At 54.7% G+C, this 14,204-nt stretch overlaps 1 protein-coding gene across 4 annotated transcripts in view; it reads left to right on the top strand.

Moving 5' to 3' along the window:
* Window positions 1–13,906, top strand: part of ARRB1 (arrestin beta 1) — a 74,791-nt gene extending 60,885 nt beyond the window's left edge. For 3 of the 4 annotated variants that reach the window (XM_045816194.2, XM_045816195.2, XM_045816191.2), the window contains exons 11-16: window positions 470–607; window positions 1,745–1,828; window positions 3,086–3,109; window positions 5,417–5,487; window positions 6,324–6,375; window positions 7,721–13,906. In XM_045816194.2, coding sequence (XP_045672150.1) covers window positions 470–607; window positions 1,745–1,828; window positions 3,086–3,109; window positions 5,417–5,487; window positions 6,324–6,375; window positions 7,721–7,832 — 481 coding nt within the window. In that variant the 3' untranslated portion in view covers window positions 7,833–13,906. The remainder of the gene's footprint in view (window positions 1–469; window positions 608–1,744; window positions 1,829–3,085; window positions 3,110–5,416; window positions 5,488–6,323; window positions 6,376–7,720) is intronic. The other variant, XM_045816193.2, reaches the window with a different exon arrangement.
* Window positions 13,907–14,204: the final 298 nt, after the last annotated feature.

Below are 14,204 nucleotides of genomic sequence, written 5' to 3'. Positions count from 1 at the left end.
AGCTTTTCTTGTCCGGTAAAAGAATAATCCAGCTCATTGGGTAAAAAGGGTTGTATGTGGGACGGTAGAGAATAATTCTATTTTAAAAATCTAGGTTTGAGGGCAGCTACTGTGATTGAGCATAGACTTTTGTCTCGAGTTTGCGAGCAGCTAAGGCAAGAGGACTGCTCTCAAGTGAAACGTCTTTTCTCACCTAAAGGAAGTCGTTGCTTCCATTAGAAGACACATCTGCTTTTTGTTTTTTGTTTTTTTTTCCTGGCCCCGCCTCCTTTGGGGAGGCAAGTGCATTTCATGTAACTTTCCACGTGTGTGTTTATGGGCATCTAATGACACTCAGTATTTCGGAAAGTTATAAACATGTTGTTTAAGTGTTACTCTGTGGTCTTTGAGCTGTTGGACCGGGCTGGGGGTGACGGCTGGGGGGGTTGGCTCTGGGGCGGGTTTCCACACCCGCCTCCCTTCTTCCCAGTGACACCGTGGCTCCCAGTTCAACCTTCTGCAAGGTCTACACACTGACCCCGTTCCTGGCCAACAACCGAGAGAAGCGAGGCCTCGCCCTGGATGGGAAACTCAAGCATGAAGACACGAACCTGGCCTCCAGCACCCTGTGAGGACCCACCCGCCCTCCTCCCTGCCCCCTAGGTGCTCCCTGGCACCAGTGCCAGTCCAGGCTGTGGTCACCCTCTCCACAACCATGCTCCCTGGCTCGTCCTCAGGAGCTTGAACTGTAGGGAAACTGTCCCCTTACTCTCACCCCTATCCAGGGCTGACCCAGAGAGCCAGATGGGCCCCTAGACCCAGCTCCCTCTGTCAGTGCAGGGCTCTGCTGGATTGGCCGGGGGGGGGGGGAGGCTGGAGGGGCTTCCTGCAGGAAGCCGCAGCTCCTGACCCAGTGTCTTCAGTCAGATGGGGTGTGTCCCTGAGGCAGAGCACGAGCAAGGCTGGAAGGAAGGGAGCGGCTCTGGAGGGAGAGGATGAGTCAGGAGGGGCGTGGGGAGTCTGGGGAGGTGTGGACAGTGAGCTGGGCTAGACCTGATGTTGGTGTGCCCCTCAGACGGATCCCTGGGCCATATGATCACTCCTACCTTGTGGTCATCACTGACTCGGAGGCTACCCTGCCCTCGTGGAGACCTGGGGTGTGGGGAACTCGTGTCACCCTGCCCACTGAGGTCTGGCCCTTTGGTGGGGCGCTGGCCCTCCTCTACAGCACCCCTGCCCCTGACTCCCAACGTGGACCCTGTGTTCCAGCCACATGGCTGTTCACCTGCATGCTAGCCCCTCACCTCTAAGGCTTTGCCCTCTTCCTCCACCCTGGCTCGAGTCCTACCAGACTTGGTTGGGTGGCCACCTCCTGCAGGGTCGTCCTCGATGCCTCCTCCCCCGCCTCGCCAACCTCCCTCTCCCTCTCTGAACTCTCTGCGTAGCCCTTTGTGCCCCATGGGTTGCTGAGTAGTGGGGGAAGCAGCATCCATTCATCCAAGGGTAGAAAGAGCCCACCCCTCTGCATGCTGCTGGAATTCAAGCCCAGGCGAGGGAGTTTCACGGCCAGAGAGGGGACCCAGGGCTCCAGGTTCCCACCCACTCAGGGCAAAGCTTCCCTTTCTCATATACTGGGCTCTGTTCACACGTGGTGGCTAGTGGCCCAGGGGAGGGACGGATGGCCACTGCCCCGACTGCACCCCACGCCTACCGTGTCTTTTCCACGCGCAACGGTCCATGAACCTGCTTCCCTGTCACCTTGCAGGTTGAGGGAAGGAGCCAACCGGGAGATCCTGGGCATCATTGTTTCCTACAAAGTGAAAGTGAAGCTGGTGGTATCGCGGGGCGGGTGAGTGTTCTAGCCCAGCCTGAGACTCCTACGTGCAGAAGGGGGTGTCCCAGACCGCCCGGAGCCCACTGCCCCATTCTGCCTGTTCGCTGGACCTTTTTAGCTGCATCCACCAAGAGGGTAAACCAAGCTGGAGGACTTCCCGTTCCTTCTCTTCCTCCATGTTCCTTTTCCTCCTCCTCTGTCTGCTTTCCCTCACCTGTTTCAGAGACTTTCGACCCCTCCCCTGCTCTTGCCATGTCTCTCTCTTCCTCCCCCTCCCTTCCCTATCCCTGTCTGGGCACATGGGGTTGTTGTGGGGGGAAGAAGCTTCCTCAGAATCTATGCTGTGGGGTCTCGAGAGGGTTCTGTCCCCTCATTACGTCTTGGGGGCATAGCACCCACCCCAGCTCACGCCCATGCTGATCTGCTGAGGAAATGGTTAAAAGGGGCTCGGAATCGCAGAGCCGGATTGGGGTGTTCTGACTCTCCCATTTTACAGATGGGGAAGCAGAGGCCCAAACCGTTCTCCAAGCATTTCCTGAATTCTCCTCCCCTAACCTCAGGTCATAGGCTGGGCACTGGGGTCACTGCAGTGGACCGGACATACTCCCGCCCCGGAGCATAGTCTGTGCCCACTTCCAAAGGTGGGGCTCCGATAGAGCAACTTTTCCCCACAGATCGGGCCTGAATGTGCCATAAACCTAGAATTCAGATTGCTAATTTGTCACGGGGCTTTCTGTCTGACTCATAAATTTCTGTGAAAAGATTTGCAAGCTAATAGCATGAGACATTAGAACGATGCCCATTAGAATAATGAGCTGGAAGTATCAAATACGGACCACATATTATAGGACAGCTCAGAATTGCAAATCCCAAATCCCAAGTCCCGTGACTCTGCAGGACCCACAGTCCACCTCGAGCACTTCCTTGAGGAACCCTCGGTGAATCCCAAATCGATTTCTCCTGCCATCACAGAGGCCTCCCCAGGGGTCGGTTGTCATACCCCCTTTGCAGAGGAAGATCCTGGGGGCTCCGCGAGGTCTCCCGTGAGGGGTTTTGGCTGACCTAGGCCTGGATTTCAGTCCCCCAGGCAAGGCTAATGCCATTTCTGGGTATCTCTGAATGAGAGGTCCCAGCCACAGCGGTGGGTGGGAGTGCGTCTCAGGGTCTGCCCTACCCCTGCGGGCAGCAAGGTGGTGAATGAACGTGCTTTCTCTTTTCTTCCTCTCTGAACTCTCTCCTGACCACCTCTCCTGCCTCCTCTGACCCACCCAGCCTGTTGGGAGACCTTGCCTCCAGGTAAACCCCTTCCCTTCAACCTGATCTACCCACCTTCCTGGAGGGTCCAGAGACCACTGGGCTGACCGTCCGGAACTGTAGGGCACAGGGTTGGAAGGAGTCTTAGCAGTCACTTTCGATGGCCAGGCTCAGGCATGTGCTGGGACTAAAATCCTCTCCAGAGGGACTAGGGAGATGCAGTTTCTCCTCTAAAAAACCTTGCCCTATTCTTCCATCCCACCCAAGTGACAGGAATCTTCGCAGACAACAAAGTCAGCTTCTTGGATCTGGGGGATCAGCCCCCAAAAGTCTGATGTTTCGGAGAAATGCAGGCTTCACGGCTTCCAGACTTGTACACTAGGGAGAATCAGTTGCTGGCCATGTGTTGCTGAGGAGAGGTCCTGCGGAGATGTGCTCCTGTTGACAAGGTTCCTCCTCCAGCCAGGTGGAGCCGCCCAACCTTCCGAAAAAGGCCCATGCCCCACATGCCGTGTTTTTGCCTCCTCCTGTCACAAGATGGCAGTAGTGTTCATCCCAAGAAATCAGTCTGTTTGGAGGGGTGAAATGAATTCAATTGAGTTCAGTTCGGTATAATTCAGTAAAGATTTCCGGAATCCAGATTTATGCCCAGCCTTGTGCTACAATGCTGAGGTCCCAGGGAAGAATCAGACATATCCCCCGCCCTTGATCACTCATGGCCTGCTGGGAGCTTAACGTCCACGTTCTTCCATCCATATGCTGTATGGCTTTCATGAAGCTTGGCAAACTCATTCTTCCCTTCTGTTAGTTCACTCTTGCAAGTGAACCTGCAAAAGCAATCCCCTTTGTAAGCAAAAAGCAACCCCCCTCCCCCAAAAGAGCCAAACTGTTTCAATAACCTATGAATCCTCCATGTCCCTATGGAGGAGAAGTAAAGATTGATTCTGGAAGGTACAAGTTTCATAGTTCAATCAAACCTTTTACGTACATCATCTCCTAGAAGTTCTAGTGGTTCTGGAAGATAAGCGTTGTTATCCCCATTTTCCAGATGAGCTCAGTGAGACCTGACGATGTAAAAGTGTCCCCCCAGACAGTGCTGGGCCGGGGGACGGACCTTTCTGGTTGCACAGCTTCTGTCTCTGCCTGCTCTGTTCTCCTCTCCCTTCCTCCCTGCCAACTGGGCCCCGGGCAGCAAGATCAGTAAGATGAGGTTGTGCCTGACGGTGCTCACAGTTGGCAGGGCCTCCTAAGTGACACCACCCCAAGCTGAGAGGAAGAACTTTCCTGGCTGATTTCATAGGAGTCACCTCCTCAATTCAGAGCTGTTGTCACTCAGTGGTTGGGGATGTGAATTATGGAGTCAGAATCCTATCTCTCACTTCCCCAAAAAAAGAATCCTGTTTCTCACTTCCTATTTATAGTTGTGTGGCCCTGTGTAGTATATTTCTCCTCCTTGTGCCTCAGTTTCCTAGTCTATACATACGGTATAATAATGGGATTGTTGTGGAGATGAAACGAGTTACTCTAGAATAGTCCTTAGCATGGAGTCAGCATCACGTGAATGCTCTTGTTATTGTTTTGCTCGTCAGGGCCAAGGGGAGGGAAGTCCTGGTCAGAAGCACTGCCTAGTGTCAACACCTCCATTGTTCTTCCCTACCACCCAGACCCTCCAGCCCTACAGGGCTTCAAGGAAGAGCTCTATGCACAATGTCCATAGCCCTGGGGCCTGGGCCCATACGACTTGAATTCGATTAAACTGATCCAGATGGCAGGGGGCTAGGGCCCCTGGAGCACTTTTACAAGAGCCTCACGGGGATGTTGGGAGGTGGGACTGAGTAGGGGCGAGGGGTGGAGGGCAGGATGGAAGTTGGGAAGGGCAGTGTTAGGGAAGGCTGGGCTGGCTGTGGCAATTTGAGGCTGCAGGGTCCCAGGGCACCTCTGGAGCCACTCAGGGACCCATGTGCACTCTGCCCTGGGCAATCCTTTTCCCACCCCTATCCCTCCTCTCAGCTCATGAGAATCCAGGGACCCTTATCAGGAAAAGAGAGGTTTCCATTTCTCTCTAATTAAAAATTAAAATTTAAAATTTTAAATTTTAAAATTGTTAAAATTTAAATTAAAATTTAAAATCGTTAAAATTTTAAAAAGCAGAAAAGGTCTTCTAATTCAACTCCTAGAGAGAGGAAGGTTCAGAGCGTGGCAGACCTGGGGCCTGAGTCCACAGTCCCTGCCTCCACTGAGAGCTGCCTCCTCTCGCCATAAAACCCTCCCCAGTCCTCAACTGATAGGGCCTGAGTCTTCCAGCCTGAGACTGAGCTTGACGCTCACTGGGTCTGGGTCTTGTTTCAGTGACGTGGCCGTGGAACTGCCCTTCACCCTAATGCACCCCAAGCCCAAAGAGGAACCCCCACATCGTGAAGGTAAGCAGGATCTGCAGGTCACCGGAGTGGGAGTTTCCGGGTTGCCGACCCCATTCTCCAGCTGCTGTCTCTCCCCATCACCCCATCTCAATCTGGGTTAGCCTTCAGCCCAGAGTCACCCTTTTTCCTCAGCCCCCCCGGATCTCTTGTGAGGCTCACTCTCCTCTGTTTGCATCTGACTCCCCCGAGAGACAGAGAGGTCTGACTCCTTCTCCATGGGGAGGGCAGCTGGGAGTGGAGGGGACCGGCTGGCTATTCTTGGAGCTCTTGTCTTGCATCCAGGTATAGGGAAAGGGGCTGCACAGATCAGGTGGCCCCTGAACACATCCGAATGACTTTTCCAAGTGATACCAGATTGGTCATATTTCCTTAAATCTAAGACTGTTTGAGGTGACAGAGACAACACTATAGTATGTACCACAAAGAAAGAAAAATGTCCCCACAATTAAACTATGAAATGCCATTGATTGTAAAACACACCCCAAGTTCAGAGATGTGAAAGTGTGAAAAAAAAAGTAATGGTTGTCTTAACGCTAAACGAAAGCCCTATATTTGGGGAAAGAATCTAAGTCATGCAGGAAACATGCCAAAGGAGCAGGGTCCAGAGGTTTTTCTGTTCGTCTGGAGCCTCCTTGGACCCTCCTTGGACTCTCCTTCCTGCCTGTAGGATGATTTGGGGGTGTTTTCAAGACCAGGGACCAACCCTTCTTCCTCACTTCCCTTCTTCTTTAGCCCTCCCCATCTTAGCTTGGTTGCCCTTGGGTGGGGACCTGTGCCCACCTGCCCCCATGCCCACTCCCCACTAACCCACGGGCGTCCGCCCACCCTGTGTTCAGTTCCAGAGAACGAGGCGCCAGTAGATACCAATCTCATAGAACTTGACACAAAGTAAGCCAAACCCTGCCTGCAGACCTGAGGCGGGGGCGGGCCTGGGGCGGGGGTGGGGCGATGGGATCATTTGCATATATGCTTATTAACCCCTGAGGAACAGCTGATCTAACCCCATCTGCTGAGAGCTGCCTCTGCTCGCCTCTTCAGCAACCCGCTTGCCTGCATGTGACTTGAAGGACCCTCCGTGCCTGTTCCTCTTCCTCCTGCCTTGGTGGGGTCTGTCTTCTTCCCTCGTCCTTGCACGTCCGTCCGTCAATCCGTTCGTCCATCCACAGCGCCTGCTCGGCTCTCACAGGGCTGGTTCGGTGCGGGGCCCTGGGCTGGGCTCTCCTGCCCTGCCCGCGCCAGCCAGTGGAATCAGGCTGTGGGGTGGGGAATGTTCTGGGAGCTCTTGTTGCTTCTGACTCCTGAGGACTGATGCGGATTTCCCTGCGGTCAAAGGCCATCACCTCACCGGACAGTGGCCAGAGGGGGAGGACCTAGGCTGACATCATGAACCACCTCCAGAGCCAAGCAGCTTTATCTCTCCAGCTCCAAATCCACCCTCTCCTTGTCCCTCAGGAGATATTTGGGATGTGGGGTCTCAAGTCATCCCATGAGAATGTCTCATGGGGCTGGCTGAATTCTGTGGGGTGGGGGACTTGGCTGGGCCTAAGTGTACATGGTATGTGATAGAACAGAACTCACTGTTCCTAGAAGCAGTCCTTCATCCTGAAACACCACTTAGGCACCCCCTTACCCCACCCACCCTTCCTCTGCCCCACTATTCAGATTTGCTACCCCCGGATCCCCTCCCATCCAAGATTCCTCAGGGTAGAGTAAGCTGACAGCTCCCTGGAGAAAGGGCATTCATGGTTTTCTCTCCCACTAAGCCAAGCCCACGCTGTCCTGTGCAGAAACAGGAACGCTTCCTGAGGGTAGTTCTTTGGGTGGGTTTAGGGTTTCTTGGGCTAGTTCTGGGGGATTCAGAATATGCTGTGAAACTATTGATGGCCTCTCATAGTAGGACTAAGTTCTTCCTCTGGCCCCAGCCCAGCTATACTGCACCCCTATCTCTACTTGATATCTCCCCCACCCTCAAATCCTTAAGAACCGAGTCCCTTTCCAGCCCTTAGCCATGAAAGTCAAACTTGTGCGTCCCTCTGGTATTTCCACAATTAGCTGGAGTCTGGATGCGACCAGTCCCACCGTCACCGAAGGCCATCTAGATGTGCTGGCCTGGCAGGCCTTTCTGCCCACGGTCAACCCTGGGGGCCGACCTCTGAGTCCCATCTGAGCCTCTGGATCTGTCTGCTCTCCCTGCCTGGCAAACACATCCTATTTTCCTTGTCTTTCCCACCAGCGATGATGACATCGTGTTTGAGGACTTTGCCCGCCAGAGACTGAAAGGCATGAAGGACGACAAGGAGGAGGAGGAGGATGGTACTGGCTCACCGCAGCTCAATGACAGATAGACTGGGGCCAGCCCTCCCTCCGGGCAGCTCCAGGTCCGCACTCATGCACTAGGATGCTTATTCGTCTTCTTCCTGTCCTCGTTCCCCCTCTCCCTTGTTCTTCTCGTTCCTACCAGGGGGGCCCGGCGGTCTTCCAGGTCACAGTGGTGAACCTCTGGCCTCAGGATTGGCCCCGCATCGCCATGCCAACAGGGCCACGTGGACCACCTTCCCCCTCTCACCCCTCTCATAGGTCACCCCTCCAACCCCCCCTCTTTTCCTGCTGACCCCGAGAAAGGCCATCTGAGCTCTGGCCTTGGGATTTGACTTGGGATGGGGAGCAGAATGGGGAGGGTGGGGCAGAGGGCTCGAGACACGTGAGAGGATGCCCCTGGCCCCAGGCGACTGGCACAGCTCTGGCAGCTAAAAGATGACCACACTGAGGGCCGCCCTTTTCTGGCCAGGAGGGGCACTCCTGTGGACAGATTCTTAATAACTTTTTGCAGTTCGGACCCACCAAACACCTCTCCCCTTCCACCCCTCTGTCCCCATCCTATGTCCCTCTGTGTCTGACGGTGACATTGGTGAAGGTTCACAGACCCCAGGAGTAGAGAAAAGCCACTGGACTGACTTTCTTACCAGCAGTTACCCAGTCTAAGGCAAGCTGTGTGAACTAGCCCGAGTCTAATTCAGTCCTATCAGGATGTAACATCCTAACTACCTTGTACCTTCTGTATGTGTCCTATCTATACACATGCACGGAGAGAGAAGGGACAGGTCTTCACCGAGCACCAACCGGCCACATAGTGAGCCCAAGCTCCTGGGGAGGTTTCCTGAAGTGGCTCCGAGAGATGGGGTTAGGGGCAAGAAGATGAGCATCTGCTCTGCTCCCTCCTTTGCAGACTTAAAAGCAATCAGTGGTCCCCCGGGAAGTAAGGCTGGAGGTCCAGGTGGGCCTGGGGACACTGGTACCCTACTACTTCCCCTCGCAGTTCTCCAGGGCTGAGCTGGGCTGGCCGTGCAGGCTGGGAGAGCATGCTTGAGGCCACCGTGCCCACAGGCAAAGGGCCCCCTGCCCCGGGAGATGGCATGGCCCATCGAGATGCCCTCCCCTAAAAGGAAGGGGTCTGTGGGTAGCAAGGAACCCTTCATTTCCTTGGGGAGTTAATGACCCCCCAGTAGCTCCCAGTGTCATGGATGCCCAGTACCCATTGGTTGGTGTTGGTGTGATCGGGACCTGGGGCATTTTTAGGCAATGGGGCAGGCGGATGATGAGGTAGAAAGTGATAAAAGGTGTTCATTCTTGTCTGGCCTTTGACACCCACTTACTGTGTGACCTTGGGCAAGTTCCATTCTCTCTCTGGGCCTCAGTTCTTCACCTAGAAGACCAAAGGGTTTGACCAGATGATCACAAAGGGACCTCCCAGCTCAGACCTCCAAGAATTTATAAATCTGAGTTTCTGGTATGATGGGTGAGCCAGATCCAGACCATTGACTCTGGTCTGTCTGCCTCCAGAGAGGATTTATTGGGCCCCAGAGGTAGCAGGGCCATGGACAACTCCTAGCCCACCCCTTCCCAGGCCCTTCTTGGGCCCCTGGGGGGCCATCTGATGTCAAGCTGCAACCATAGCTAGCATGAGCTGCTCAGCCCTAGGGCCTGAGTATTATAGAAGCCCAAGCTTGGATTTGCTTATGACAAGGCCTTGGGTGCCTCACAACTCCCTGTGGAAGCAGACCCCCTGTGGTTTACCTTATACCCAAGAAAATGTGTTGCTTAGCAGGGCAGGGGGATCTCTCCTCATCTCTGTCCCATACTTGCCTGAAAAAGGAGACAACAAAATGTTATTATGCAAGTTGGGACTCCACCCTTTTCAGTCCTGCCCCTCCTGGGGTAGGCTGGGTAACCAGTATCCATGGCGAGAGTATCCATTTCACAAGCCTGGCACTGCACCCCAGCCCTTCTGAATCTCATGAAGGTGTAATTCTAGGGAGCCCTACCCCGTGTCAGGCCCAAGTTAGCTTGTGGCAGCCATAATCTCCTGGCCAGCTCTGGGGTCCTAGCTGTGGGTGCCCCAGGCATCCAACCCCTACCAGAGCTCGCTGGCAATTCACACCTCATTGGACTGCTGGAGAGGTGGTGAAGGGCTGGAACACATGCCAAGCATATGCTCTCCGGTGTCTTCTTCTAGAACCTTTGAGGCTGGTACGAGACCCTTTAGGATTTGAGGTCATCACTCCCCTACAGACCAGCCCCTTCCTCCATCCCTCACCTGTGCACATGAAAGACTTATCAGTCCGGTTTCTGGAGCTTCTTCACCTCAACGTCACACTCACCCCTTCAGGTTTATCCAAGTGTTTGAAATTTCTTCAGCTGCAGGAAGTATCATAGCCCCATCTAGACTTTTACTCTTGGGCCCAGAGCTGCAGAAGGACAGCCCCTATCCTCAGGAAGCTCATGGTCAGGTGAAAGTTCTAGGGGGAAGGATCGGGGGCCATTGCATTCAGGGCTCCTTGGCTGCTGCTAGCCCATATAGTGCCTTCATGTCACGTAGCAACAGTGCCCCTTCCAGGTGGACTCAGTCCACGCTAGAATGCACAGCTTTGAGAATGGCGCACAGGCTGGAGTTCAGCCCCCCTCTCCCTGGCCAGGTGCAGCACAGGCCAGAGTGTTTCCTTGGGCCTCTTCCTGAGGGAAAGACCCAGATCATCTTTTGAAGCTTCCGGTTGGCTCCAGACCCCTCTCCAGCGGCAGCTCCCCAACCATGACCGAGTCTTCCTGTGCAGGGCCCCTGTCCCTCTGGAGTTAGCCTGTCTGGAGCCCGGTGAGACCTTGGAGTGAAACTGGGGGTGAAGGAGCCCCACGGGGCCGCAGGCACCAGCCCACAGTGTTGGCTCTGTGCTGACCCCACAGCTCCACGCTGGTACCTTCCAGTGGCCTATACGGGTGGCGTAGAGGGATCAGTCTGGGCAGGAAGGAGAAGCATGGCGCTGGGTGATAATCTACAGGCAGAGGCCAGCTGGGCTTCCTCAGCTTTCCAACCATGAGCAGAGTGAAGTCCCGTGAAGAGAAGGGCTGAATTATTCAGTCAGACTCCATGGGCTGCCTCAGCCTCAAAGCGCAGACAGCGAGGGTGGGCACACCGGGGGTGGGGGGTTCCTTCAGCGGCTCGGCTGGTCGCTGACAAGTAGGCTCCCACATGGTACCGTGAAAAGCGTGCTGGCCTGGCAGCCCACGGTGTCTCCAGCCCAGTTGTCACCAACCAGCTGAGTAGCCTTGAGCAAGTCACTCAACCCCTTGGGCTCCGTTTCCCTAACTAGCAAATGAGACTGTAATCCCTTCCCCAACTGATTCAAGGAATCTGAAGCCCAGATGAGACGAAGGTCAGCTCTAAGTCGCAGATGGCTGCACAGGCTGTGGCCCTGGGACGGCAGGGCAGGAGCCCAGGGTCACCCAGGAAGATGGCTGCGGGCTGTGCCTGCCTCCCACCAGTCTTCATTTCTTGCCCCTTCTCACTTAGGCAGATGTCACCCAGAAGGAGATGCAGTCAGTTTAACTTTGGTGACGCAGCTGAGAGAAAAATACAGACTACTGTTCAGGAATGCCTCTCCCACAGACCAGACCGTGGCCCCAGCAATTACGACAGAGACACAAGCCACGGCTATTGCCAGTGATTGGGCTAGAGGAGCAACCTGGACCCTCCTGGGTCTGGTGCCACCCGCATCTCCCATCTTTCAGATCCCACAGAGGCCAGGAAACCTTGGCTCTGATCCCAGATTAGGGAGAGCTACCCACCTCCAGGCCCAGGGAGGGCTGAACCATTATTCCGTCAAAGAACCCCAAGGGTGAGATGGAATAGAAATTGCCCTTCGAAGTAGAAGGTTCCCTGCAGGAGCAAGCACAGCCGCCAATGCTCCTTGGTGGTACTTGGAAGGGATGGGGGCCCAGGAGAACCCAGGCCCCTTCCCCTGAGAGCTGAGCCCCTGCTGACCTGTTCATTCCCCAGTGGTTCCAGCGTCCCGCAAAGGCAGCTTCTCCTGCCAGTGACTGGGGACCGGACATTCTCCACCCATCCCAGAGGAAGGCATTGGCCCCAATCTTGAACAGTTATAGGGTCTCGTGGGCACAGACCTATGTCTGTTCTGAAGTTTTTTTCTTTTTAAAGTCAACAAGGATCAAAACAGACTCTCCCGACCCTCATGCATAGGCCTGCGTCGAGCAGCCTGATGGTATTTTGCCATCCTTGTCCAGGCAGGTCCATCGCTTCTGTCCTCCTTCTAGGACTGAAGTGGCCCACCTGTGGGGCAGGGTCCCCACCTCTTCCACTCCCCTGAGAGTCCCTGCACAGTGGCTTCAACGAGAGGCCCATCGAAGGGGGAGCACCCCCCACCCCAAGCACTTCCTCCCAACTCTTCACTCTGAAAGGGAAATCAAAGCACAGGTCCCCAGGACCCATGACCTACAGACACTCTGACGCAGTGGTTTTCAAACCAGGTGCTGTGGAACCCCTGGGTTTCACAGATCTTCGCCAGGGGCTGCTAAGGTGGGAAGATGGGGGTGGAGGCAAAGGCTAGGTCTCCAGCGCTCCCCCGTCCCCACTTCCACCAGGACAACTCTGCTTTTATCTGTCTGGCCTCTTGAGGCTCCACCTTCAAACTTTTGAAAAAAAGCTTCTTCAAACCACCATTCTGAGGTTTGACCTTCAACCAGCAAGTGCGGGTTCTCTTCTTGCTTCTCATGTTGGAATGGCTTCAGCTTTCCAATACAAAGTGTCTTTGTATTGGAACTTGGGTTGCAGACGCAGGCCCAAGCATCTGCTCACATGCGCACACGCACACACACACACATGCACACACACACGCACACACACACACTTGATGGTTTTGTAGCTCACCCACCCTGAAGCTGCTCTGGCCTGGGTTTGATTTGGGCAGGGGCCTAGGTGCTCAGTGAGGGTGCGTCTTACCTTGATATCAGCCCATGCAGGGTGGGGGACGGTGGAGCAAGGAACTAGGCCCAGCCCCCACCCCACGACTTGTGTCAGCACCCCACTTCCCTGGCCCAGGCCTATGGGACATGTGATGGGAGAAGGAGGAACTAGACTCTGGTTCCTCTTTACATACAGCCAGATGGATGGACATCTGGGTTCTTACAAAAGAAATGTTGAGGGAGGACATTATGACAGAAGTCCCTCCGTGAGGACACAGTCCCTCCAGAGACCTTTAAAGCAGCCAGTTTCCCTTGAGCAATTCTAATAGGCTTCCACTCCCACATCTGTGGACAAGCAAGTGTGTGGGCAACAGGAAGGTGCCTGAAGAGATGCTGGGCCTCCATCCACAGTCTCCGCCAACCTGCCCCTCTGCCCGGGCCCCCCACCCAGGGCTGACTATGGGGTGGCACATTGGTGAGACCTGGACCAGCCCTAGACACAGAATCCTGTCTTGGCCCCCCAGTGAGGGCATTCTAGGTGAAAATGTGAGGCTCAGGGCACAGCAGGCCATGTGGCATGGGAGAAAGTTCTGTGTTCAGTCTGAGTATGCCCTTGGGAACCCCACTGACCTCAGTTTCCCCGTGCCCAAGATGTGGCTTGTGCCAGGCTCTGCCCACCTCACAGATTACTGCAAGGGGAAGTCATGGGGGGTATGATAGGGGGTGTCCTATGAGAGGTGGGAGTCGCACAAAATTGGGGTGTGGTCGTGGCCTGCACTGTAGACCAGCAGAGCACATGGGGGAATGAGTATGGGATGTGCCAACTTCCCAGGGCATCTCTGCTCAGTGTTCAGGTCTAGCCACAGATGCTATGGGACACCTGCCTCTTCCTACCCAGTGGGAGCCAGCATTCAGCCTGGCACAGTGACTGTGGATCCTGGACGCAGGGAGTGACAGGTGGCTGGGACAGGTCTCCAGGTCTGATACCCTTCTGTTAAGTGATTATTTTATAACACCCTCTATCCTGGGCCACCTGCCAGGTTTACCTGTTGTACCTGTGGCATTCCTTATTATGTCAGATAAGTTATTACAGTTTATTCAACTCTAACAGGACAAATGAACAAGAGAACCATAAATAGGAGACCATTAAAGGTCTTTTGTGACAGATGCTGGGTGTGCGTTCATTTCTGTCTCATTAGCTCGTGGCAAGACGTAGATCAGCAAATCCTGTCCCTACTGCCTTGGAATGTTGGACAGGGCCTGTGTCTGGGTCAGGTGTTTTCTTCCCTTCTCTGTGACCCCAACTCCAACCCGGTTCCTGCACCCCCTTCTGGAAACTGCCAAAGAGCTTTCTCCTCCCCACTCCCCCCACCATTTATCAGTCTTCTGGCCTTGGGGAAGTTGCCAGACCTCTCAGACATCACTGGATCCCATGACCCCTGGTTTGCTCCTCAAGTAAGCCACCA

This window comes from Ursus americanus, chromosome 16 (assembly GCF_024610735.1).
Source record: "Ursus americanus isolate L20-20 chromosome 16, mUrsAme1.1.p, whole genome shotgun sequence".
NCBI classification, from domain to species: domain Eukaryota; kingdom Metazoa; phylum Chordata; class Mammalia; order Carnivora; family Ursidae; genus Ursus; species Ursus americanus.
This window is presented reverse-complemented; position numbering and strand designations above follow the sequence as displayed.